General features: G+C 37.7%; 1 protein-coding gene across 1 annotated transcript in view; it reads right to left on the bottom strand.

Moving 5' to 3' along the window:
• The window catches only part of LOC311067039 (carboxypeptidase Q-like), a 57835-nt gene that overhangs the window by 7085 nt on the left and 23766 nt on the right, over positions 1–26984 (bottom strand). The window contains exons 5-7 of the mRNA XM_084088588.1: positions 13287–13398; positions 10108–10199; positions 481–682 (exon numbers count right to left, since the gene is read on the bottom strand). Of these exons, the coding sequence (XP_083944714.1) occupies positions 481–682; positions 10108–10199; positions 13287–13398 (406 nt within the window). The remainder of the gene's footprint in view (positions 1–480; positions 683–10107; positions 10200–13286; positions 13399–26984) is intronic.

Here is a 26984-nt window from a genome sequence, read left to right as displayed (position 1 = left end):
AATATAAAAGAAATACAGGTTTGGAATGACATAAGAATTTTCGGTAACACCTTTTTTTGATTGTCCCTATAGACATTTTGTTTTGTTGACTATAAGTAATGTTGCACCTACATGTCAACTAACTCACATTAAAATATTAGTAGACTGTCTGCTTAATATCTGCTAACTCTTTATTTTGATTCTCCCCCAACAGATATTCTACTGACTATAAGTAAGTTTGCAAGTACATACAGAAGCAACTTATTCTACTAACCCTAACCCTACCCTTAACAGTCCACTAATACTCTAGTGAGAGTTAGTTGACATGTAGGTTCAACGTTACTTAGTCAACAGAATGTCTAAAGAGGACCATCAAAATAAAGAGTAAATTAATTTTCATATTTTGGATACTGTCTTTCTAGTAATGCTGTTCTACTTTGCTAATTGTAACCAATCACAAGGCAAGAAACAAGACTGAATTCTGCTCTAGATGAAACTGACCTGGAACCCCAGCCTTCATCCACATGTTAATATCTGTTCCCTCTCCGTGTTCTTCAAGCGACGTGACATTGATGGCAGCCAAAAGTTTCATCACCTCCTTCATGATTGCCCGAGCTTTGTCGCTGCCAGTGAATTGCAGTCCCAGAGGGCTGAAGGTGCCCAGATCAGACTCCATAACCAGGTCAAAGTTTGAGATGTTTGCCTTAGGAAAAGTGACCACAAAACCAGAATGTAATATGCAATTTTAGGGAAAGCTAAAGCTGGAGAATATTTAAAAAATATTATTTAAAATAATATCATATTGTACAATATGTATTATATTATGTTTTATAATCAACCCAATATAAAGTAGCACAGAATGTTTTTTTGTTAATCTGGTTTCTTGTATCTGCCACAATTTCTTTTTATACTAAAAGGATGAAGGTTTGTTTCATTCTCAGCAGTGAATTGCCAGTCCACGTCATAGAAAGCTCTACCAAATATCTACATAATTGGATGCAATACAGTAAAAAGTTGGGTCAGTAGCCAAAACGCAGCATTTGAATCCTGCTTGGGCTGAAACCACCGCTCTATGATCAGAATCCAACCTCATAAAGTAAAAACGAAATCCCATGGCAGTGCGCAGATACAATAGAGTTTTATGTCCAGATGCTGGCTAAATTGTTCCATATCATTAAGTATCACTTTAACAGCACACAGACCTGACAAATATGGTTTATTGCACTGTTGCTCCAAAACCAGAAGAGTCCAAGTAAAACATTATTGACAGAAATTTCAGCCAATTTGCTCCTCCAGCTAAAATTAGGATCGATTCTGAGAGTACTTTCAGCATTAAAACAGACACCACACAGACCTGGTAAAACCTTTTTGTCAGATGCCATAATCCAACACACTAAAACAGGCTATTTAAATAATTATAAACAGAACTAATTGTGACGGTACTGTGTACTTTCAGGATAAGAGATCCTGATGGAAGATTTCAAAAGTGCTCTCAAGGACAAAAGAGTACTCACATAATGAACAGAGAAAAATGTCCTACATTAAATTTCTTAAAAGTTCTGTGCTTAACTGATAGTCGTGATCAGAATTATTGGCACCCATGGTAAATACGATCAAAGAAGGCTGTGAAAATAAATCTGCATTGTTTATCCTTTTGATATATATATTTTTTTTAAATCACATAAAACCTAACCTTTCATTTAAGTAAAACTAATTAAAAATAAATGTTTTTATTTAATACACACTGCCCACAATTATTGGTACCCCTAAAATTCATATGAGAGAAATATCTCTTAAGTATATTCTCCTTCATATTTACAATATTTAGTACAATAGGGTGACTAGGAACATAAACATAAAACATAAAGTAACAAAAAGTTAACCAGCCATGACTTCCTGTTTCACAGGAGTATAAATATGAGGAAACACAAAGGCCATCATCCATCACAATAGATAAAACAAAAGAATATAGTTCTGATGTGCTGAAAGTGGAAAGAAAATAGCTAAAGCATTGAAAATTCCCATTTCCACCATCTGGGCTATAATTAAGAAGTTCCAATCAACAGAAAATGTTATGAATCTGCATGGAAGAGGACACGTGTTTGAGTGGCCAAAGACTCTCCAAGGATCACAGCTGGAGAATTGCAGAAAACAGTCTTGGGGTCAAAAAGCCTCAAAAAATAACAGCACCTATCACCACAAGTTGTTCAGGAGGATTTCAAGAAAAATCGCCTGCTCTCATCTAAAAACAAACTTTAGCATATTCAGTTTTCAGACACTACTTGATCTTCAAACAGGACTGGGTTCTATGGTCAGATAAAACTTAAAAAAAAATAGCTTTTTGGCAGCAAATACTCAAGTTGGGTTTGATGCACACAGGGATAAAAAAGTACCCCCCATGTATACGATTAAATATACTGCTGAATTTTTAATGTTGTGGGCCTATTTTTCTGCTGGAGGTCCTGAACTTCTTGTTCAGATACATGGCATCATGGATTCTATCAAATACCAACAGATAAAAAATCAAAACCTGACTGTTTCTACTTGGATCCTCCATCAGGACAATGAGCCAAAACAAATATCAAAATCCATACAAAAATGGGTCACTGAGCACAAAGTTGAGGTTCTGCCATGGCCATTCCAGTCCCCTGACCAGAATCCTATAGAAAACTGAAGAGGAGAGTATATCAGCATGGATCTGGGAAACTAAAGGATCTGGAGAGGTTCTGCATGGAGGAATGGTCTCTTGTCAGGTGTTCTCCAAACTCATCAGGCATTATAGGAGAAGACTCAGAGCTGTCACCTTGGCAAAATGAGGTTGCAAAAAGTATTGAATAAAAGGGAGTCATTAATTGTGGCCAATGTGTATTAGAGAAAGACATTTATTTCATAATGAGATTTTCCCCCATTTAAAATTGTTTTACATCAATAAAATGTTAGATTTTTGTGAATATTTTGAAAGAAGGTCAAAAGGATTAACAATGCAGATTTATTTTAACAGGCTTCTTTGTTCATATTTTCCAAATGTGCCAATATTTCTGACCAGGACTGTATACCTACATTTAAAACTGTTTTTCAAAATACATAGAACATGCCATATTGTTAGTATAGACAACTCAGGTGATCTGTATCACATTCTAGAACAAGGTCACTTCATGACGCTTTAATAACTAATATTTTGGTAAATATAGATATGGGATTTACTAATTACATTCACCAGATATCACATATACCGTACAAGAGTGAATGACATAAGAGTGCCAACAATAAATAAGAAGAGAAAATTCTTAGAAATCTTAGAAAATAACTGTATTCTTTGTATTCATGTTGGTTTCATATGGTTTTGAAAGTTTTGAGAGAAAAGTTTCAATTTAATCAAACTAATAATGTTACCATTTAGTATAAAGTAACTACATATTAATGCTTAATATTATTATTATTATTATTATTACTACAAATCATGAACTTATTAATGCATGAACATCATTAGATTTGGGGGATTTGCACCTCATAGCATTTTACAGCCTGAACTTCTCCACAAATTATTTGATATTTTGAAAGACTTTAAGACCTTGACACAGTGTCACGAGTGTTTCTCTGTATGACATAAGTTCCTTTTTTTTCTTTTTTGGCTTTATTTCTACATTATTTTATCAGGACAGTTGTGTCACCCAGACATTTTTTACATAAATGTCAGAATATATGTATGAATTGCATTTTGAATGTCGAATGTCTTTTTGAATATATTAATGAGATGAGCAAATAAAATTAGTGTCACGTCACTGACACACATAATAAATTGGTAATTAGTGAATATTTTTCAAACAACTACACTGACAAGAAATTTATTTTAACTACCTACAGCTCTTGGTAAGATTACTAACTATATAATCCATCTGAAACTGAACATTATCACAAACTCGGCCATAAAAAAGGAAAATAAACTGTCAGGATTAAATCTATATTAATGCATCACAGCCTATCTAACAATTAATCAATGCAAACATGGGAACATCATCTATTTATTAATATTAAATATCCATAATATTTTCACGTTACTAAATTAGCAGTTCCCCTTCGTCAGTCACTCTCTACGTATGCCAGAGGTGATCTGACGATATGGGGATCTCGCTTGAGAAACCTATCCACTTTGAGTGTAAACTAAATGAGCCAATGCACATTGGCATGCGATGATATGCAACAGCAGCACTGCCTCGCAGCGCTAGCATATAATGACCAGAAGGTGCGTCGCATCTTTGTCTTTCGCTTCAGAGCCAGACGGTAAATGCTGTTCCTGCTCTGCAATCTAATCTGAGAGTGTTTTAACTTCAAAAAACGAGTCTGCTTCTTCAGGAGACTCTACAAACTGGTGTTGGTGTTACAGCACTGGCCGCAATCTCACAGAGAGCCGGCAAAACAGCTGTTTTTACAGCTCAGAATGTTGCGCCTTCAATGAGAATGTGAGTGCTCACATCAGGCTTGCACTATCATCCTGTTTGTGTAGCCACAGCCATCCCTGGGTGCTTCAGCACCAGAGAGAGCCATTTCCTGAAAGAGCACACACGGTTTGACACTGCGTCTTTTTCAAGATGTCATTCAAACCGTGTGTTTCTGGACGCGGTCGTTTCCTGTCCTCATTTGACGGCCACGATCACTGTTTCACATGCCTGGGCTTGAGCATGTTGAGACTGCAATCGTGGGTGGTTCATGTTCTCACATGAGAGCATGACCACGTCGGCACGTTGTTCGTCTCCCCTTTCTCGTAAAGGCTTGAGCCGCTCAGCGTGGCATGTGCCGTCGAGCTGCCGGATGACAGGTTGTCACGGCAGCCCATCGCGCGTCATTCGGCGCTCTAGACTCAAATGCCTCAAACGAGATGGAGTCCCTTTGCCTATTTGCCCTTTGCCACCAGAAAAGGGCTACTTTGGCTAATAGCACTGGTGATCTGAGGATTACAGTGAGCGTTCCTCGACGAGACCACCTCCTCGGGCCCCCCACTCCTCTAGCGCATCACAAACATGCTGAGACTGCATTCGTGGGTGGTTTATGAGAGCATGACCACATCGGCACGTTGTTCGTCTTGCCTGTCTCATAAGGGCTTGAGTGCTCAGCATGCCGTATGCCATCGAGTTTGACAGCCATGTTCACTGTCTCTGGCAGCTTCCGGATGGGATTACTGGTCCTTCTCATGAGGGACCAAGCATTTCATTCGGGGCTCCAGTGGAGGATCAGATGTCGATCACTGCATCAGAGAGAGGGCTGTTATGCTCTGGAAATGAAGATGATGCTGAGTTCCCACTATAATGGTGTGTGTGCTCATGCTGAATCAGATTCAGACTTGACAGCCATACTTTCCCGGGCTACTCTGGGGGCAGAGTGTGGCGCGTAATCGCCTTGCCCCACCCCCGTGCCTGCCCGGATGTGTGTGAAAAACTTTGGCAGTATGGAAGCATATTGCCACTAGGGTGGACATCGACATTGCCACTAGGGTGGACATTTTGCCAAACATGGCAAAATCTGCAGAAAAAGTTTTTCCTCTCTCACTACCCTGGGTGGTGGGGCGGCTCTGCTAACTGCAGACCGCCTCTTCCCTGCATGTGATGGCCACCCTAAAGTCTGTGGAAGGCCAAAACACTCAATGCACGAGGGTGGTTCTGAGTCGGGGTTGAGCTGCGTATAGTGATTGACCGTGATTTAAGTCACAGCGCTGCCCCTCAGTCAGACGATGTCCACCCTGGTGGTCCAGAAGCGCCCCATGGCTAAACCTGGCAGAGGTGTGAGACATCGCCAAAGTTCACTTTCTCGATGCTCCCATCTGACGAGGTGGCCTTTTTAGGCGACACTGTTGGAGACTGTGCCGGTTCTCCACAGTTCAGAAGCAGGTAACCAAGAGCTTGTCCCGATGTGCTACCAGAGTCACTCGTGCGCTGCCCCTCAGCCTGTTTGTTGGCAAGGCTGTCAGTCCCCTGTGAAAAAGAAAAACCTCCGTCACAGCCAGCTTTACTGTGACGTCGAGCCTTCGCAGGAAGACGGCACCACCTGTCTCAGCAGCCCTGAGACGGGCGACCCAGAGTTGGACACAGCTGCTCTTCCCTGTTGAGGGCCGGGGCGAAGAATCTTTTGTTTAATAAAATTCTGTTCCGCCACTGGCGTCTCAGTCAACGGTACCCAAATTCTCAGTAAGAGCAGCTTCTCTATCTCTGGGTCTCAAGAGGGTGCAGATATGAAGACAGAGTTCTACAGCTCCTACTTCATTGTATCCAAGAAAGGCGGTGGGTTATGACCAACCTTGGAATGGCGAACCTTGAATTGGGCCCTGCACAAGCTCCCGTTCAAGATGTTAACACAGAAACGTATTTTCGAATGCATCAGTCCTCGAGGTTGGATTGCAGAAATCAACATGAAGGATGCGTACTTTCATGTCTCGATTCCCCCTCGATACAGACCGTTTCTGCGCTTTGCGTTCAAGGGACGGGCATACCAGTACAAAGTCCTGCCCTTCGTGCTGTCCCTGTCCTCGCATCTTTACGAAGGTCGCGGAGATAGCAGCCATTGTTCCACTCTGAGAACACGGCGTTCGCATTCTCAACTATCTCGACGACTGGCTGATTCTGATTCCGGATCAGTTGTGCGAACACAGGGACATGGTGCTCAGCCACCTCAGCGTGTTGGGCCTTCGGGTCAGCTGGGAAAAGAGCAAACTCACCTCGGTGCAGAGGATCTCTTTTCTCGTTATGGAGTTAGACTCGGTCAACCAGACAGCGCGACTCAGAGGAGTGCGTCCAGTCGGTGTTGAACTGCCTGAATTCGTTCAAGAGCAGAACAGCGGTTCCACTGACATTCTTTCAGAGGCTCCTGGGGCATATGGCAGTTGCAGCCGCAGTAACGCCGCTTGGCTTGCTTCATATGAGACCGCTTCAGCACTGGCAGAGCGGCCGAGTATCGAGATGGGCGTGGCAGAGCGGCACATACCGGATGTCTCTGCCACCGGCTGGGGGGCCACGTACAACGGGCATGCAGTCTCGGGTCTGTGGACGGGGCCCCAACTGCATTGGCTGATGTGCCAATTGTTGCTTGCCTCAAGTTGCTTGCAGTACACCTTGCGCTGGGCCGCCTCAAGGGGCCGTTACATGGCAAGAATGTACTGGTCCATACGGACAGCACTGCGACCGTTGCGTCGATATTTGTAGAGATGCGGGCTGGGCGACACCCAACATGTTCGCTAGATTCTATAGCCTTCGTGTAGAGCCGGTATCTTCCCGTGTACTTGCCTCCAGTAGCCAGTAGCGCGAAGGACCCTTTCTTAGTGTTGGCTTGCAACGCCACTCCCGCCCGCTGGGCCAGATACGTGCGTCTATTTGTTCCAGTAGTGTTCCCCAGAAATGGCTAATCCTGTTGAGTTTCTCCGTCACCCCTGCGGCAGTCAGACGTTGTGGGGCGTCTGACACCAGGCCTACACTCGTATGCATTGTGGAACCTGTGTTAGGCTGGGTGTCCATATGTAGTGGTCCCTGCGAAGACCTCATATGTGTATTCTTCCATGGTCCAGCTCCTCTGAGACTCTGTCGTCTCTGCTGGTGTTCTTTCCCCTCTAGAACTAGGCTGGAACCACCCCAGAGACTGCCATATGTTGCACTACCCTGCTTGGCTAGTCCATATGTGTAACCGCCACAGTGAACCCCTCTGGGCAGGGTGTGGCTTCCGCAGCGCCCCCTTCTCCAGGGCACGCTTTCCAAGTGTTAGCCAATAAGTCACACTGAGTGGGTCTTGCGGAACAGCAGTGACTGACCTTCTCTGCTTAGAGCTCCTACTTTCTGCCCAACACTGTGGTCAGGCCAGGAAACTCAAGTGGAGCGCTGGAAGGGCCAGCAGCAGTGGCGTGTTGGTAGATATCCCCATATTGTCAGATCACCTCTGACGTAGGAAGAGAGTGACTGACAAAGGGGAATGTCTCGGTTATGTATGGTAACCCTCGTACCCTGAGGAGGGAACGGAGACGTACGTCCTGTCGCCAAGGTTGCTGAGTCTCCACTGTACGGCTGAGTCACAAAGTCCGGCTCCTCAGCGGAAAAACAAAGATGCGACGCACCTTCTGCTCATTATATGCTCGCGCTGCGAGGCAGAGCAGCTGTTGCAAATAATCGCATGCCAATGTGCATTGGCTCATTTAGTTTACACTCGAAGTGGATTGGTCTCTCAAGTGAGATCCCCATATCGTCAGGTCACCTCTGACGTACAACTCCGTTCCCTCCTCTGGGTTTTACAGCTGTAAGTTGTGAAGAGATAGATTTGCAATCCATCTTCTTGTTTTTGGAAATCATAGTTTTCTTAAAACCAGCGTACATGAAAGCTTTAGCTTAAGTTCTGTCAGGAAGACTCAATTACTCTGTCACTTATTACCTTCATTACTATCCAATCACGTCTTTATACTTTTCGTATAAAAGATCGGTACTTACACGTTTGAGTTCGCAGATGCCATGCGACAACAACCTCCACCCTCCCCACCACCACCAGGATGGTCCTGTCCTTACCTCCCAGGGGGGTCGGCTGCGCCCCTGCCTTCGTCTTCAGGCAGGAGATGCAGATCCGCTACCCTCGGATTACGAACTATGGACGGGGCCTACGCCAAAGAACTTTATAATAATGCTTGCTGAGCTGTCAATAAATGTATGCTTCGTTACATCATTTTATCTCCCGAGTCTTTCTGGTAGAACTATTCTGGTATTTTTGTTACAGACAATGTGACTAAGGGTCTGACCCATGTCAGGAATTCAGTAACAGTGTTTACTCATTTAGCCTGACTTCCAGAGATTAAATATGTACTTGTTTTGTACTTAATTAATTAATTTGCTCATACAACCAAATTAACCAAATCATATTTTGTAGAAAGAGAATTGTCAGTTCAAACTTTATTCACAACTGTGTCTTTAGCATTTGTAGTGACTTAGCATGTTTAATTCTTTATAGGATGTATAGCACCATTGGTCACTGTCATGATTCTGCCTTCGTGTTTCAGATCTCTCGTCTTGAGGGACAGTCATGGGTCTGTCATGGATCATGACAGACCCATGTTTTATGTGTAAGCACATGGCCATTTGTTTGGGCTGTGTGCTTGCGTTGTCTTGTCACCTTGCCCCACCCCTTGTTATCTCATCTGCATTATTGTATCATCGCCTTCACCTGTGTCCCTGATTAGTTTGCTCCCTATTTAATCCCCTCATGTTTTCTGTCCTGTGTCGGTACATTGTCTAACATTGCGTGTTATTCTCTGTGACTGCCCTGTGATACTTCGTCTGAATCCTGTGAATGTTATTAGTGAGTTTATAGCTGTTTGTTTCTTTTTTAGTCATCGTCAAGTCTGAGTCTAGTCTTTATTTATTATTTTGGTCTTAGTCTAGTTGTTCTCTTCCCCAGTCCTGTTTTGCCCCCTCGTGGGTTTTGTTTTCTGTTTTTTGTCATAATAAACCTTGAGTGTCTGCACCTCGTCTGCTTTTGGGTTCATTCCTGCCACCCCATGACAGGTCACTATATGTGCTCTGTGTGGATGTAGTTTTCATGTTGCAGTGAAGTCCTGACAAAACTCAGCTTTGGAGGGAAAGGTTATTGCCAATGTTTAATCTAATTGTGCTTGCAGGGGTTATTTATTATTTTTAGAGGCATGTAACCATCCCAAAGGAATAGTCTTCAGGAGAGTTCAATAGCGTCCCAGATGTAAAGAGTCCTTCCGGAATTTATGACTCACTTGTGACCCTTACGTGATCAATTGTGACCATTTCTTACGTATAAACGTGTGTCAAAGTGTGTCCAAGATAATGTTTTTAAGTAACCTCATTTACGTAAAGAACAGACCACCATGTTCGGATGCTGATAAAATGACCTGTACTGTTAATCAGAACCTGTAGAAATGACGTCAACTGATAATCCATATTACTACAAGTACTAGTGTTTCTGTATCCAAAGTTAGTTTGAGGCTAAATACAGTTAATGAACTTAACATAGTTCTACTTTATCATTTTATATTATATATTTATATTTTTTCCCCCTCAAATCATTCCAGGGCTATGTTTAACACCCTTGTTTTAAATCACCCATAGAACACAATAGTTTTAGTGTGATAGGGAAGTGTACTTTGTGCTGTTGGAAGTACTGAGCAGCTCCCACCCCGCCTGGCTCCTCTGCGGACCACAGCACCGTCCTCAGTGTTCTTTTAGGACGCAGCCCTGGGGACCCAAGCAATAGACAGTATGAGCCAACCTAGTAAAATTTCAGAATACATTTTCATAATGCAGACACTGTTATATTGCCTCACCGGCTGAGATCAAGGTTAGTGGCTTTCATCAATCTGATCATAAGCAGAAAAGGACAGGAGAATATTACAATTAATTTTAAAATAAAAGTGCATTTGTAAGGTCAGGTTCACACATCAGAGACTTCATGCTGATTATTCTGGGAAGACAGTGCTTGATGATCCAGGCACTTGATAACTTGTCTGTACTTCCAGCAGAGTGGAATCTGTGAGAGATATTTTGGGCTTAATTGTGTTGAGCTTTCTCAATGATCCAGGTGGGAGAACTGTCCATCTCCTGAACTGCTAGGTATTGGTCACTGTGTCCAAGTCAAATGGCACATCAGAGGATTACATAATATTCTAAAACATGCTAATACGAGTAGATTTATGGATCCTGAGTAAATAGTTTACACTGTTGCAATAATAAAAGCTTACATAGTAAAAATAGAGCCAAGGACTCAATGAACTGAATGCTGTTGAACATTTAACATTTAAAATGTTGTAGAGAATGCTTACTCTACCAGCACTGAAATTAATCATGTTGTCTGTGGTTATTATTGTGCACCATTATAGCTTTATTTTGCCAGTGTTTGTGGACGCCCCTTGCCAAGAGAAAGATCTTAAATACAAATGAGCACAACCTTCGGTATTGCCTGTGCAATAAAGCAACAATAGAGAGGAGAGGGGCCAAGAGACTCACACTGCATTACATACTGACACTCAGCAAGAATTTTAATAATCTCCATTATAATGGAATATTCTCTATACACTGCACTACTTCTACAGTTGCTGCAGATGCCTGCAAAACCAAAACATTAACAATTACTTTAAATAGTAATTAAAACAATAATAATAAAAAAAATGTTTTTTTTAAATGCGAATTGAAACACATGCATCTAACACAAAGCATTTTTATTGATAATTCATGGCTAATTTTTAGCAGAAATATTACATGGTTTTATACAGTGGCATTATGCATAACATATATTTTTAGACCTGGATAAGTTTGTTCTTACCTGTTTTTTTAACATGATCTCACAAGTATTTGTATGTATTTTACATAAAGTACATATACATAGATACTTAAATTTAATATACTGACGTATTGACAGCATTTAAACAAATTATTTATGTAGCAGAAACTTTACAGCTGTAAAAAATTGTTAAGAATCCTCATTTCATCTTATTTTAATACTGAATTTATAAAATTAATTGATTGTGTTGCATTGTTTTTATGTTTACACTGCTGTAATTGTTTAATCACTACTATTATTTCATTTGCCATTGTATACAAAAGGCATTTTTTATAAATATGCTGTGCCTCAAAAAATGACTATAAAATACACCAAAAATGCTGTTAACTACGATCCATTGCTTCAGGCCATCTGTCAGTACGCTGTAAACGTCAACATGTTGTGAAGTGTGACGTAAGTGCGTTGTGAAACTCGGTTGGAGCGTCCACAAAGGAGCGTCCTTCTCGTGTGAGTTTCACAACGCACTTACGTCATGCTTCACAACATGCTGACGTTCACAGCATGAAGATAGTTGGCCGGAAGCAATGATTTATAGTTTAAAAAGTTTAAAAGTTTAGTATTTTTCTCACACACACCTACTGGTTCACTTTAGAAGATATTGATTTATCACCTGGAGTTGTATGAATTACCATTATGAGCAAATAATGATAGAATTTTTATTTTTGGGTGGAGTATCCTTTTAAATTTGACTCTGTATCTCATTCAAAACTATTGTATTCTACAAGAGAGAACTATGAATGCAACACATGATTTGGACAACTATGTTAGTTCTTTTTAACATTTTCCAAATAAACTGAATGAATTATTGTGATTACACTTACCTGTTTCTTAAGTTTTTCTTTACACTGTAGATATTTTTAAGAAATTAGTTGGGATCAGATTTAGAGGTAAGAGTGGGATTAGCGGCTCAGAAATATATATTTATTGGTGTATTGTAACTAAAATGGTCAATGTACCATTTTCCTCTCATTACATTTTATATATTCTTTTTATACTCTATAAAAGTGGTTATGAGTAGGCATGGGGTTAGGAGTTAAGGGATCTAAACTATATCAATAAAATATAAAACAACTATACAAATATATTTGTCTAGATAGATAGATAGATAGATAGAGGGACACGCTGTCATTCACATGACATCACAGCAATACCAAACCACAACCATCCAATCAATTCCCGATGGACAAAATCAAGTCCCGCCCTAGATTTTTTCCTGTTTGAGAAGCCGGATGTAAGTCACAATAGGGAAGAAAAGACTATCACAACTTCCTTTACATGCCGACTTTAAATACAACAAATTGAAAAACATTAATAATATATAATTCTTTAAAAGATAATAAAAATGCTTAGAATGTTTCTCACGTGTATATCAAAGTCACTGGCACTTAAGTCAGGTGCACACTGTGCGATTTTGGCCACGATTTGACCATCTGAGACAAATTTTGCAAACCCTAAAAGATTCCTCTGATCCTTGGCTAAAATCTGAAGTTTCTGATCGTTAGTTTAACATGTTCACAGACAGCTGATTAATGACTGTTGCGATCAAATTTTACCTCTGATGAAATTCTGGCAGTGTCAGAAGATTTGACTCACAGTCCTGCAGTGTGACTTCTCCTACGACGACCGTCAAATTGTCTTCGTTTTTAAAGACAAGCCATGACCAAAAGTAACAAAAGAGATTTCTTTGTAGCCACCATTTCAATCCCGCGTGTAACGCAGCTCACATCACCAAACGTGTCATTGATTGATGATGTAAAACTCCGGGCAAGTTCTCTTTCGTGCGTCCGTTTTTAAGTTGACATTAATGACAACTGAGATCTTCATCTTACAGTGTGACATGGCTTAAAGCGATTATCATGTTCTTACAGTCTGATAAGCAATAATCGTAAGGGACTATTATAAATCACAGTGTACACCCGGCTTTAGTCATGTGACGGAGAGAGAGAGAGAAGTTCTCCAAATGTTACCATCTTTACAGGTCTCACCTAAGTCTCTGATCAAAGAAAGTGCCTCCCAGGAAATGGCGACTCCACCTCCATCATCCATAGCGCCCTGACCCACATCCCAGCTGTCCAGGTGACCACTGAGCAACACCACCTGAAAGAGACCCAGAGCAAAAAGCATTCGAATGAACAGTAAAATAAATATTTAATAACATATTTTCTCAGCATCGTTTCTTTGTGTGTGTGTGTTTTTTATAGTTACACAATTGTTTATTCATGTATAAAAAGGGTTTACATAACAGACTGTAAAGTGAAAAGAGGCTTCCTGTCAAACTTTTCCAGATGTTGGCTGTCAGTCTAAATGGATCTTGTCAAACCCAGGCCACAGTGAAAGACTTTAGACTGATGCTCTAAATTAGATTTAAAGTCTAAACATCCTGCTCTCACCTCCCATAGTTCTAACATTGGCTAGAATATCTCCCTTTGCATCTTCCACCAGTTTACATTCACTTTCAGCAGAGCTACATAAACTTTAGGAATATAGCTTACAAATAATTCTCCCATTGCGTTTCTCTATAGCCTCCATGGGCTGGTCAAGGAGCTTGGAAATGTATGGCAATAAAAGCATAAATGCTTTTAAAAATCATGAACATTTGGGGAATGAAACTCAAACAAAGTCTGTTTTTGAGACTCACCTCAGTTAAATGAGGGTTTTTCAGAGAATTTTGTCAAAATCCCATTGGCAAATATACAAATGTGGCCTGGACATCAGCCAATCATCTACAAGCCTTCTCCTTACAAATATATTTTTGAATGCTGTGACAGATTTTGTCTATAAATGACATTATCATTTTGTTGTCAGTATCATAACAGGTTAACTCCCAATAGCATGAGAAAAGGCTAACATTAATCAATGCCAACCATCTGTGAGTTTCAACGGCTGAACTCCAGAGCAACAGCCAACGAGCCAAAATTACAAAGACATTGCAAAATTACAACAAAAAAAATTCTGTAGTGGCCATTCTTTTGTGTTCAATGGAGAATAAATGATCTCATCTACTGTGAGACTTTGAGCTCTTGTGATCAAGACACCAGAAGGACGCAGATGGAAGCGTCTAGGTGAAAGCAATTCCAACTGTTCTTTAGTGCTGCTGAATTATTGAAGAGCAGACAAATTGGCTCGTTATTTTGTCATCCCCGTGCCATCTCAAACCCATGTGGTGTTGCCGTTTTCATTCTGAATACATTCTGAATAATCTTTATGCAGCTCTTTTACAGTATCAGGGCTCTACACTGATCAAAAATATTTGAGCGCACCGGTGCGAGTGACCCGATCGATTCTCATGAATACATCCATATTAGGTTAGATTATGGTTAAATAGTTTCAAACAAAGCCACACCAGAACTGTTACGCATCTCCAAGCAACGGTGATACTTGAATGAATTGCATTTTGAATGATTAAATTAATGATTCACACATTAAGACTTCATATTTACACTTTACATAGACTGTTTCCATTTAAAATATCAAACTTTTAAAGTTTAATTTTTAGGCAACATATTTCTAAATTCAAAAATTATATTTAAAACATTCATACAACATTATTTACCCATGAGCTGCATTAAACAGTTGATGTAAATGTGTCTAAATACCACTTCCGATGGAGCTTCTGTGCCACTTTTGCAGTGCAAAGATGGATTTTTTGATAATTTCATTTGATTGGTAACAGTCTTATTGTTCTAACTGAATTTGTTTAAATTGAAATTTAAAAACAAAATTTCTGTTTTAATTAAAGAAATTGACAAAAAATGATGCATACATTTAATAAGATTAGAAAAATTGCTCTTATAATGGGAAAAAGAAAATGCTCCTGTAAATGAATTTACATGTAAAGGGGCAAATATCGCCCCTTAATGGGAAAGTTAATGTCTGTTATTGATCGTAGGTGCTCCTAAATTTTTTACTGTGCTCCTAAAACATTTTTATTAGAAAAATGTTAGCATAGAGCCCTGAGTATACAGAAAAAAAGGTCATAATGGCAACTGTCAAGCTCCAAAAAGGACAAAGAGCACCATTAAAGTAGACAATAGGATTTTTGCACTATTTCTCATGTCTACAGAAGTCATACGATAGCTTTGTGTGTAGAAAAAAAGATTTCTAGAAATAAAAGAAATAAAAGAAATAAAGAAATAAAAATTTCTATTATTATTTGTTTACAATCTTCTGTTTGCCAAAGCTATGAAATGTCATTCACATTTTGTGTTTAAACGGCCTGTACGAATTTTTTTTTTAATAAAGTTTTATTCATCATGGATTTATCATATTGATCAAAAGTGACAGTAAAGTTTTCTTTCAAATAAATGCTGTACTTTTCATCAAGCAATCATAAAAAACAAATGTATCACGTTTTCCAAAATAATATTAGGTAGCACTACTGTTTTCAACATTGATAATGATAATAAATGTTTCTTGAGCAACAAATCAGCATATTAGAATGATTTCTGAAGGATCATGTGACACTGAAGACTGGAGGAATGATGATGAAAATTCAGCTTAGTCATCACAGGAATAAATTACATTAAAATGGAAAACAGTCATTTTAAATTGCAATAATATTTCACAATATAACAGTTTTTTACTGTATTTTTAATCAAATAAATGCAGCCTTTTTGAGACTTCTAATAAGAGGTCTTTCCAAAAACATTAAAAAAAATTGAACATCAAACATTTGAATGTTAGTATTATAACAACATATATATATATATATATATGTATATATATATATATATATATATATATATAATGAATAAATTAGATACAATTACATAAATAAATACATTTTGAGTAAATAATGAATAGAATTCTTATTTACTCATTCCAATACTTTTTTTTACAGTCATCATCGGTAACCCGAACATGAAATGTGGAAGTAAAAATGACATAATTTCCAGTATTATGCCACCACTTACTCAGAATCAAGAACATCTAAAAGTCTGAAAGCTTTACGTCAATGCACAAATCATCATAAAATTTTGTGTAACTTCTAGTAATTTCTGTAATCCTCTTCAAAGCCAAATCGCAAACAGAAGCTATTTTCTACTTCTTTCAAGTATAAAAAGCAAACAAACAAAACGCTAACCAGATTTCACCGGAGACTGAAGTAAGACCGGTACTGCATACATTACTGGTTTGGCAGGAGGACCGGCCTAAATTGATGTGGTCCTAAAATATGGAACTGATGGATTAACCTAAACATGTTTTTGTGCATAAAGGAAAATAAAAATATTTTTCTAATTGCAGTTTTGGTTTTGAATATACGTCAAACTAACCAGCATTACTGACTAGCAATAATCATGCCGTCTGGCCCAACACACACCATGAGGTCGTGAAAAAAGGAAAAATAATGTGAGATTTAGTAGTGAGTACGGAGACAAGGGATGATCTGTCTTCAAATTAAACTTAACTTCCTAATAACTATGTGACAGGGTGGAATGCAAGGGCTGACTGACCTCATAATTAAACACTATCATGTCACCGTTAATGAGCTCTGACAAGATGAGGCTATTAATTACGAGGCACTGAAATATGAATGAGGGAGTGAAATTAAGAGAGTGCACAGAGAGAGGAAGAGTTGAACCTAATGAGCCCGCTATACAAAGGGAATCATACTTATTCAATATTCTGCAGCAAATCTGCATAAGACAGGGGCCAACACCTACTGTAGAACTAGCTGAACAATCAAGATGTGTAAATGAAAATGAACACACATGCTGTGCTGATCAAATTAATGTAACTTCAGTTTTATATTTGGAACAAAATCATACAGTATTAAGTTAAAGAATTAAGTCTCACTTAAAATGTTACTGTATGAACAGCACTGAATTGCATACAAAATAACAAACCAAGAGGCAACTGAGGTGCAATGATACCAGAAGATTATTCTTAACTGCTATTTTCTTCTTATTTTCTAACTTAAAAATAGTTAAGCATTTCTTTAAAATATTCTTAACTTTTTATTATTATTTTAATATGTTCCTCAAGGTTTATTTATTATAGGCCTGGTTTCACAGACAGGGCTTAGATAAAGCCAGGATTAGGCCTTAGTTCAATTAGGACATTTAAGTAGCTGTTATAAACATGCCCTAGAAAAACACATAACTGGTGTGTATCTTGAGGCAAAACAATGGCACTGACATATTTTAAGATATGTCAGTGGAAGTTGCTTTCAGTTAAAGCCGCTTAAAAATGCATTTTAGTCTGGGACTAGGCTTAAACCTTGTCTGTGAAACCGGGGGTTAATATAAAGTCATATATTTGCAAAAAAATATATTATTTTCAACCCTCATTCAACTCATTCTGATCTCTACTTGACTTGTTGTTACAGAGATGTTACTTAATTAAAAAAAAAAAAGTCAAGTCATTCATAATCATAACAGATCACACAGAGTGTTTGAGCACATCCCTAGTGATAGTAATATGTACTATATGAAGTGTTATGCTGTAATGTTTAAAGGTTATGCATACTTTAAGAGGTTATTTATGATGATTTTTAAGAAATTATTTATAGGAATTCAAATTCTTCTTAAGTTTTGTCTTTAGTACAATCTGTACTATTTGGGAATACAAAATATTCTTAAATTATTCTTAAGTTTCTTAAGAATGTTTTGTGAATCCAGCCTCAGAAGCCTGACACTTAATTTGGACCATCGAGTATATAAACGAATACGTTTGACAACCACAAAGCGTTCAAATACATTTTGTAGTCATTTTGTCTTCTTCTCAAACAGCAACATTACACACTAACTAAAAGTTGAAAAAGTGAAAACGCATAATAGGACACCTTTAAATTAAATGCCATTTGCTTTATTTTGTCCTATAATGCGATGATGTCCATACAAGTGACCAAACATGTTTTGGGGTCAATTTTAACCATAAAAGGCACTATTTACTATTAACTATTAACAAAGCAAAGTTTCATGTGGGTACACTGTGGCAGTGATGTAATGAAAAGGGGTGTGCTTGTATGTACACAATCTAAACACTGAAAATGCATCACGGATCAATAACTATACAAATACATGAAACATTATATCATGTTTATTAAAGAGATCATTAACCCAAAAATAATAAAAAATCATAATTTACTCACCCTCATGCTGTTCCAAACCTGTAGAGTTTGACTTTCTTTGGTGGAACTCAAAAGAAGATATTTTGAAGAATGTTGGTAACCATTTTAGTAACAGTTTTAGTTACCAATGACTTCCATTATGTGGACAAAAAACCCTTAGACGTTTCTCAAAATATCTTCTTTTATGTTCCACAGAAGAAGAAAAAATCATATCGGTTTGGAACGACAAGAGGGTGAGTAAATCATGACAGAGTTTTCATTTTTAATGGCTTAATGTTATTATAAAAGGTATAATAAATTATGTTGTATGTATGTATGAAACTGAGAAAGAGTGAAACACATGCAGTTCCATTAGCTTTTCTGAAACTTATAACTAAAGGGGGCGATGGGGGTTTTTTGGTAAGTGAATTCTTCTTTCTAAATACTTAGGAATGTGGCTGTAAAACACATTAAAAGTGCTTCTCTCGTTTCATATTGTGACAAACATCAACCTGGTTACAACTGAAAAACTGCATTGACCAATAAAAAAACCCAGTAGAGATGTTTGACTGGTCCACCACAACAAAAATGCTTTCCACAAACAACAATGCTCATATTCTAACCAGGCTGGCATCATCCAGACCCCTAAATTAGTTTTACCTACATTTGGACATCTCATTTGGACACACTCCCTGTTTTTCTGGTTGATGAAAAAACATACTTCAAGTTTAAAAAACATTTGTGTAACTACAGGAGATGTTCTTATATTCCCCAATTTATTGAACCTGGATGTTTACAGAAAGGGAACTGTGTAACACGAAAGTCATCATAAATATGCCTGTGGACAGACTGACAGAAAGACAGAGGTTACACAAACTATCCCTCATTCACTTTCTCCACCCCCACCAATTCCTGGAACTCCATCATTGTGTGTGCAGCGTTTAGCGCAAAACCAGAGAGTGGTTTAAAGAACGTGTGGTGAGAGAATGAGCAAGCTTTAAAAGCATGTGAGGGGAAGAACTCGCTGTGAAATGAACAGACAATACGCTCAGTAAATAATTAGCAAATCAACCTTGTGCTGACTTTTTTTGTCGTAATTCAAATCATTATGAAATAAATATATAAAACAAAATAAATCGACAAACAGAGATGAAATGCCTAGGTCCTAGAAATGTCCAAAATGCTGTTGCCTCAAGAACTGTCAGGAATGAGTTAATTATGTCAAAAATACAGTACATTGTTCTGTTTCAAAAGTTTGTAGGCAAAGATTTGACAAGTGGTGTATATGCGCATTTAGGTGTCAGTTCCAGTAATGAACAAATAATCATCATTAATCATCATTTACTGAGAAAATAATTCATTTCAATTTAGGCAGATTAAAGCATTGAATAAGCATCACAATTCTTGGCTTGTGAATTCTGTGTATCTGAATTTTAGTGTAGGCTAGTCCACTGGTAGTGTATAGGAATTTACTTTAATTCTACTTTACTCATTCCCCACCAGTGACTGAATTTTCCAGCTATCCATGTTTTCACTGTTATACGGTAGGGGGCGCTATATGACACATCTTCTAGTGCAGAATCTCCGGATCAAAACACAGGAGAAGAAGAAGCTGAAACAAGTGGTAGAATATTGCTCACTCAAATGTAAAATAACGTGATCATCAAACATTAAACAGCGTGAAAATCAAAACTGCTCAATATTACCAAATGAAATGAAGCGTAACCCATGAAGAGAAAACGACTGTGAAGCTTTGGTCAACTCCATCTGTGTTTTGACCATTGTTCTGAATCTGATCAAGGCATTAGATTTGATAAACTTTTTTGTTTAAAATGTTGCTTACCAACATTCAAGTGTTGATAAAAAAGTATGCATGAAGCTAATAAAATGTTTTTAAAATGAAAGTACAGTTAAAAGTATTTTTCAAGTATAAAAAATAAAATTTGAACTTGGTGTACTTTGCCTACTGCAAGTGCAAAAATAGTATATAAATAGTAAACGGTTAGTATAATGTTAAGTTCACTTAAAGAAAACTTGTAGTATAAAACTACTAAACTAGTAGTTTACTGAGAGTACACTAAAAGAAAACTTGTAAGTACTTGCAGTATAAAACTACTAGAGTATACTTCAAAGTGTACTTTTATAAACTAAAAATTTGCTACAAGTATTAAAATAGTAAACTAGTATACCCATAGGTTCACTTGCAGTACAAATGAGAAACGTAATTATGAAATAGTTGTGCACTAAAAGTTTACTACTGTTACACTTATAGTACACTTAAACATATACTTTTATATACTAAAAGTGGGCCAATTTAGTCCCAAGCGGTATTAAAATAGTACACTTACAAGTTTACAACTAGTACATATTGACATTAGTATACTTACTACATAATGTATACTTAAAAATATACTTGAACATTACTTAAGTATACTTCATAAAATTAACTTGAAGTATACTTCTTTTTCGTAAGGGGAACCCAGAACATTCCTTTAACTGGGGTGACTGAAATCACAAGGCCTCTTAGTGTTTGAATGAATTACAGACTGATAGACAGATTTATTGGTCAATTTTTTAACTTGTAAATAAAGAAATTTATTCAGCATTTGCATGGTTTAACTACAGAAGAGTCAAGTTTTAAATAGGAAAAATATTGAAACTCGTTGGTCATTTTGAAAGAAATGCTACTGGACTCATAAGAATCAATGATCTATGCTAAGCTATGCTTAGCGGTACCGCTATGGTATGCTTGGTGGTACCGTCAGACCCGGAGTTCGGCTGAATGGATTCGAAAACGGTAAAAACTCAACTGTTTAACTCTGGGGGAGTTGTAAAATGAGCCTATTTCCAAAAAAAGTGGAGTATCCCTTTAACTGCTCTGGAATTAATGTCAGCCAATTCCACTACCAGAAAACAAAACACAACATCCCAAGAAATGCTGCTGCATGAATTCAAGCACACACACACATGTCTGGTTTACTATCTTTGTGGGGACTCTCCATTGATGTAATGGTTTTTATACTGTACAAACGGTATATTATATCCCCTACACTACCCCTACCCCTAAATCTTTCTGCATTTTTACATTTTCAAAAAAAAAGTATGATAAATAAGCTTGTTTCCTCATGGGGACCTCAATTTCCCCATGAGTCTTTGTGCATTCAGGTTGAAGTCCCCACCGGGATAGAAAAACATGTATGCACAAACACACACACACACACACACAATTAATTTGACACAATTTTGAAAAATGATCTGCTGATCAAACTCTGATCCGACCAGATGAGCAATAGGCAGATAAAACTAGCAGCTGTATTTTAATTTTCTGCTCGTACCCAAAATTACAACGTCTGCCAAAAATAAAAGTGACTTTTTCAGGTCATCCAGCCACTCTGTGAATTGAAGAAACGAAAACAGACTGATCAAATACACAGATGTGCGTAATGAGGCAGACACCACACACTGAAGCTGTCAGATTCACTCTCAAATTCCCCAAAAACCATCAGCCATCAAACATGTGCAGACCTTGATGACTTGCATTCAGTTACAGAACTGGAAAGTTTTCATGTTTGAGTTTATGCCAAATGAATGCAAACACTACAAAGAGAACGCAAAGGGCTTCCTTTAAAGTTCAGAATGGAAATTCACTGAAGATGGTGGTTATTATGTATTTTATTTCACATTCCTACAAAATTGGGCACTTGGAGGGTTTTCGTTCTTACAGGCCAAACCCCTAAAAAACAGACAAACTTATTTTGAGCGGCAGGATATGAGGTCACCTGCAAACTGGTTTCATTTCCTTTGGCCATTGATGATTCTAGCAGTCATGATCATGACTCATGTGCATTATATTATGGTGCTGTTGGTGACTTTAACCAGTTTTAGCAAGTCATAAAATGAACATTTTTAGAAAAAATTGAATTAAAATAAATAATGAAAACAATTTCAAGCCTCAAGTCTGGATGAATTTTACATTTTAAAATATAGTCTTCTTGTGAACCTCCAGAAATGTCACATTATTTTTTTGAGGGAACATGAGTCACAGTCCTAGGCAAGATTTCAAACACCTTCATTGTTTAATTACTGAAGTGACTTAACTAATTCAAATACAATATTTGATTTATCATTTAACATTAATGATTTTCAAAGTTGTGCTATATCAACTAAATTAGAAAATATTTTCCAATTAGTTAACCTAGTTAATAAATGATGCATCATCATGCATATACTAAACTCTTTTCTAAATATGTTACAATTTAGCAGTAAATGATCAGTATTATTCCTCATCATACATTATATTTTTAATAAACCCTCTGTTTTTAATAAACCAAGAATAACTGACAACAGACCATGACAGTCAGGGATCACCAGACATTTACATTGTATGAAATTTTTATTTATTTTTTTTAAATCAGCTTTGATATATACTGTTCGAAAGTTTATGTTTTTGATACACTCTTATGCTCATCAAAACTGCATTTATTTGAAAAAACAAAAAAACAAAAAACACACTATTAAAATTTTTCTGTTTCAATATTTTAAAACATAATTTATTTCTATGATCGCAAAGCTGAATTTTCAACATCATGAAAACAGTTGAACTGCTTTATATATTTGTGGATTAGGAGTCTTTGATAAATAGAAAGTTCAAAAGAACAGCATTTATTTAAAATACAAATTTGTAAATGTCTTTACTGTCCCTTTTGATCTATTTAATGTGTCCTTGCCTCATTAAAGCATTAATTTCATTTATCTTTTTACTCTTTTGAACAGTAATGTAACTCCTCTTGCATACTTGTAACGTGGATGCTGCAGACAAGAGGCGTTGGATCCAAGTGCTGTAAACATTTATTAAAACAGAACAACTGAAATAACTCTAGACAAGGAACAAGACAAATCCAGACACACAAACAACAACGAAGCAACAACAAACGCACACGATACAACCATATATTGGCAACGCTAGACAAGGAACAAGAGAAACACTGGGGTATATATATACCGGTATACAAAGGAAAACAAGGTTAACAAGATAAGGGGGAGTGGTTAATTGTCATGGGAACACACAAGGGTAACCAAGGGAACTTACAAGACACATCTGGGGAGACTAATCAACATGAAAAACTACAAATCATAGCACTAAGACAGGAAATAACAAAAGTCCTCACGAAAGACAGCGGAACACAGGCTGGGATCATGACAATACTATAGTTAAATGAATTTCCATCCACATGATGATCTTGACTGGACTGACCAAATGTGAATTTCTACCACAGTATTTTACACATTTACACTTTTTACCTTACAATAATCATGCAATTTAACTTTCAGAAAGAAATAATAATAGTATAAATAAAAAAAATGCAGCCTTGGTGTGCATAAGAGACTTCTTTTAAAAACATTAAAAATCTTACTGATCCCAATCTTTTGAAAAGTAATATATATATTTTTGTTTCATTTTTGGAAATTGCACTTTCAAATCCACTTTACTTAATCTGAGCAGGCATGTGATGTCAGTTTAAAAGGTCATTATGCTTCAGAGAACCTCCGAGAAATTAAAATACTTTTTTTTTCTTCAAAACAATACATAACTACATAAAGTATTTTCTCCCTGCAATTGTAGCCATTCATAAATTGACTCTACCTTTTGAGGTAGCCATTCACAATCTGAAAACTGTCGCTTAAGCTCTTATTTCACAGATAACACAGGCCACATCTACAGAACATGTGACTCACTGGCTGTCACAGGCACCCTCATTAGCAGTGATGAGTAATACGCTCCAAAGGTCTATACTGAGGGTTCCCGTTACCATCCCTCAGCAAGAACGATCAGTATTTTCAGGCATGTCTCTGGCTGTGACCGGAGTGTCATTGCTCGCTGTGAAGAAACACCAGGGCTCAAGGTTCTGTTTGTTCGCAGAATAAAGGCCCCCAGCTTGCACAAGCCTTAGTTCTAACTAGGGCAAAGGCTAGAGCAAAGTTTCACTCCCAAAAACATTGGCATCAGTGCTTCACAGCACTATTATATTGAATATACATATACTATATATATATATATATTGAATATACTAAAAATAAACAAAAATCCTTTGAGTACATAAATAAAAAAACAGTGTTCAAAAATTGTGTTAGTAATGTGCAATTTTATGTTTCATCCACAGAGAGGCAAACTTTCATAGCACAGATTTAAAATCAAACGCTTGTGTATTACTATTACAATGAACTGCAAACATATGCTAAATAAAGTCAACACCTAAGTAGGTAAATTGTCTAAACTAAATTGCATTAACAAAAAAAGTCAAATATCGTATTAGAATCAGTTATATTTTTAAAGTGGTTGTAGCTTTCCTGTAGCTCAGTACCTTTCCTGTAGCTCAAACAGTAGAGCGTTGGTGCTTGCAATGCTAAGGTCATGGGTTTGATTCCCAGGGAAAGCAAGAACTGAGAACTGATAAGAATGTAAAATGTTTCCTCCTGGGTTAGTGACATCACGAACCCCAAAATTTACATTAACCATGCCTCGCAACAAAAGGCTCTATATGGCTCTGCTAAGAATGAGCTCTTGATGCTCCGCCCTCTGTGCCGGGAGCAGCAGCTCATTTGCATTTAAAGAGCCCACACACAAAACGACGCGTTTTTGCTCACCCTCAAAAAGGGACAATTTTGACATGCTATAAAAAATTACCTGTGGGATATTTTTAGCTAAAATTTCACATACACACTCTGAGGACATCAGAGACTTATTATACATCTTGTAAAAAGGGGCATTATACCATCCCTTTAAATGACAAATGTGTGCAAAATATCGATTTGATGCACAGCCTTCAACAACTAAAGATTTTGTCAAAGATTAGTATGTGTATTTATGACATATAAATATAATGACGTGTATAATGACATTGTTCCCTTCCATTAAACATGAGCCCAGTTTAAAAGCCCAAGTCACCCTCTCTGAGCCCCAAGAGTCATGAGTGCTGTGGACTCCAGTCATCTTCATACTGATGGAGTGTGGAGAGCAGTATAAACTCTGGATTCCCCTGTGGAATCCCCCGCATACATCACAGGCCAGAAACAACAAACAGCCAACCCTGAGGTGGTTAAATCTGCTCTGGTGTTATCAGAGGATATAAACATCTCAACCTCATTCTGAGACTAAAGGATCAGTTGATGGGCCCAAAACGGAAAGAGGGCAGAGGATGATGGACAGGGTGAATTAGGAGCCAAACCCAAATAAAGAGGAGGAAACTATAATTGTTCTACTCATTGCTTCATATGAGAATGTTCTGGAAATGAGAAACTAACTGTTATTGGAGGGAAATAGACAGATTTGAGGTTTGTGGAAATACAGTCTGGACACATGGTAGCCTTTGCCTGAATGGACTGGGTCCATTACAAAGACGGGAAATGATGGGACCACATTTTGTGTATCAGTAAACACTCGACTGACTCTACTACAGATTCCATAATACTGGCTATTTTCAGTTTGAGAAGCAGTTACATTTGTGGGGACCTACAAACACTTTTAATTTCTTCTTCACTATTTATTTCTTCCCTTTGTTGTTTCTAATTGACCAAACTTTTAACTGAACCAAGTCTGCGAACAGTAATCAGACCAAACAGATTACTCACATACATTTGTGTTTTGTTAGTTTTTTTTCCCCCCAGAAAAAAGGCTGTACTAATATCAAGGACTCAGCAGGGTTTTTTGTCCCTCTGACCCAGTAGTGTATACACTCACTGGCCACTTTATTAAGTACACCTGCTCAACTGCTTGTTAACACAAATATCTAATGAGCCAATCACATGGCAGCAACTCAATGCATTTAGGCATGTAGACATGGTCCAGACGATCTTCTGTTCAAAAGTTGTTCAAAGCGTTTAATCTAGATCAAAATGATCTGAATTTGGAATTCCCATGGTTTGCTATCCAGGATCCATCTTACTTTTGTGCACGTTTTTCAAAACAAAATTGTATTGGATCACCCTGATCCATATACAAACTTTTTCAGATTACCAAATCTGGATTGCTAGTGCTCTACGGAGCCCCTAAAGAGACATGGTAATGGAAAAAATATGAGATGGGGAAAAAAAAGTATTTCAATGCTTTTGCGTTCTCTCAAAAAAGCTTTGTGTAGCGTTAACCTAAGAAACTTTGCGTTTGCACATAAAGAACCTTCAACAGGTTCATCTCTGATGATTGTGCCATGTAGTTTACAAACAGTGATTTAAAAACACTTTAAATTAAATATAATATTTTTGTTTGATATTTACAGCTCTTTGGGGATTATTTTATGGCACCAAAATCTGTTTTTTACATTTAGTTTTTAAAAATGTTGTTCCTGAAATCCACCCTTCTGCTGGGATCAGTATAATCCTGATTTATTGTATCAAAGGTGTCCCAATCTTACTGGTTGGAGCTCGAGAGCAGGTGTATATACAGTATACACAGCCAACTCACCTTTAACTCAAAAGTTTTCTGCATCCTTCCACAACCCAGTAGCGGTTTTAGGCACGGGCGAACCGGGCAATCGCCCGGGACGGCATTTTTGGGGGGGCGGCACCGCCGGCACGTTTTCTATTATCTATCATTTCACTGTGTGGGGAATTGGCAAATTTGCGCCCCCTCTCAGCT

The sequence above is a fragment of the Abramis brama genome, assembly GCF_963993115.1.
Source record: "Abramis brama genome assembly, chromosome: 17".
Lineage (NCBI taxonomy): Eukaryota > Metazoa > Chordata > Actinopteri > Cypriniformes > Leuciscidae > Abramis > Abramis brama.
Note: the sequence above shows the minus strand (reverse complement) of the source record. Positions and strands in the feature narration are given on the sequence as shown.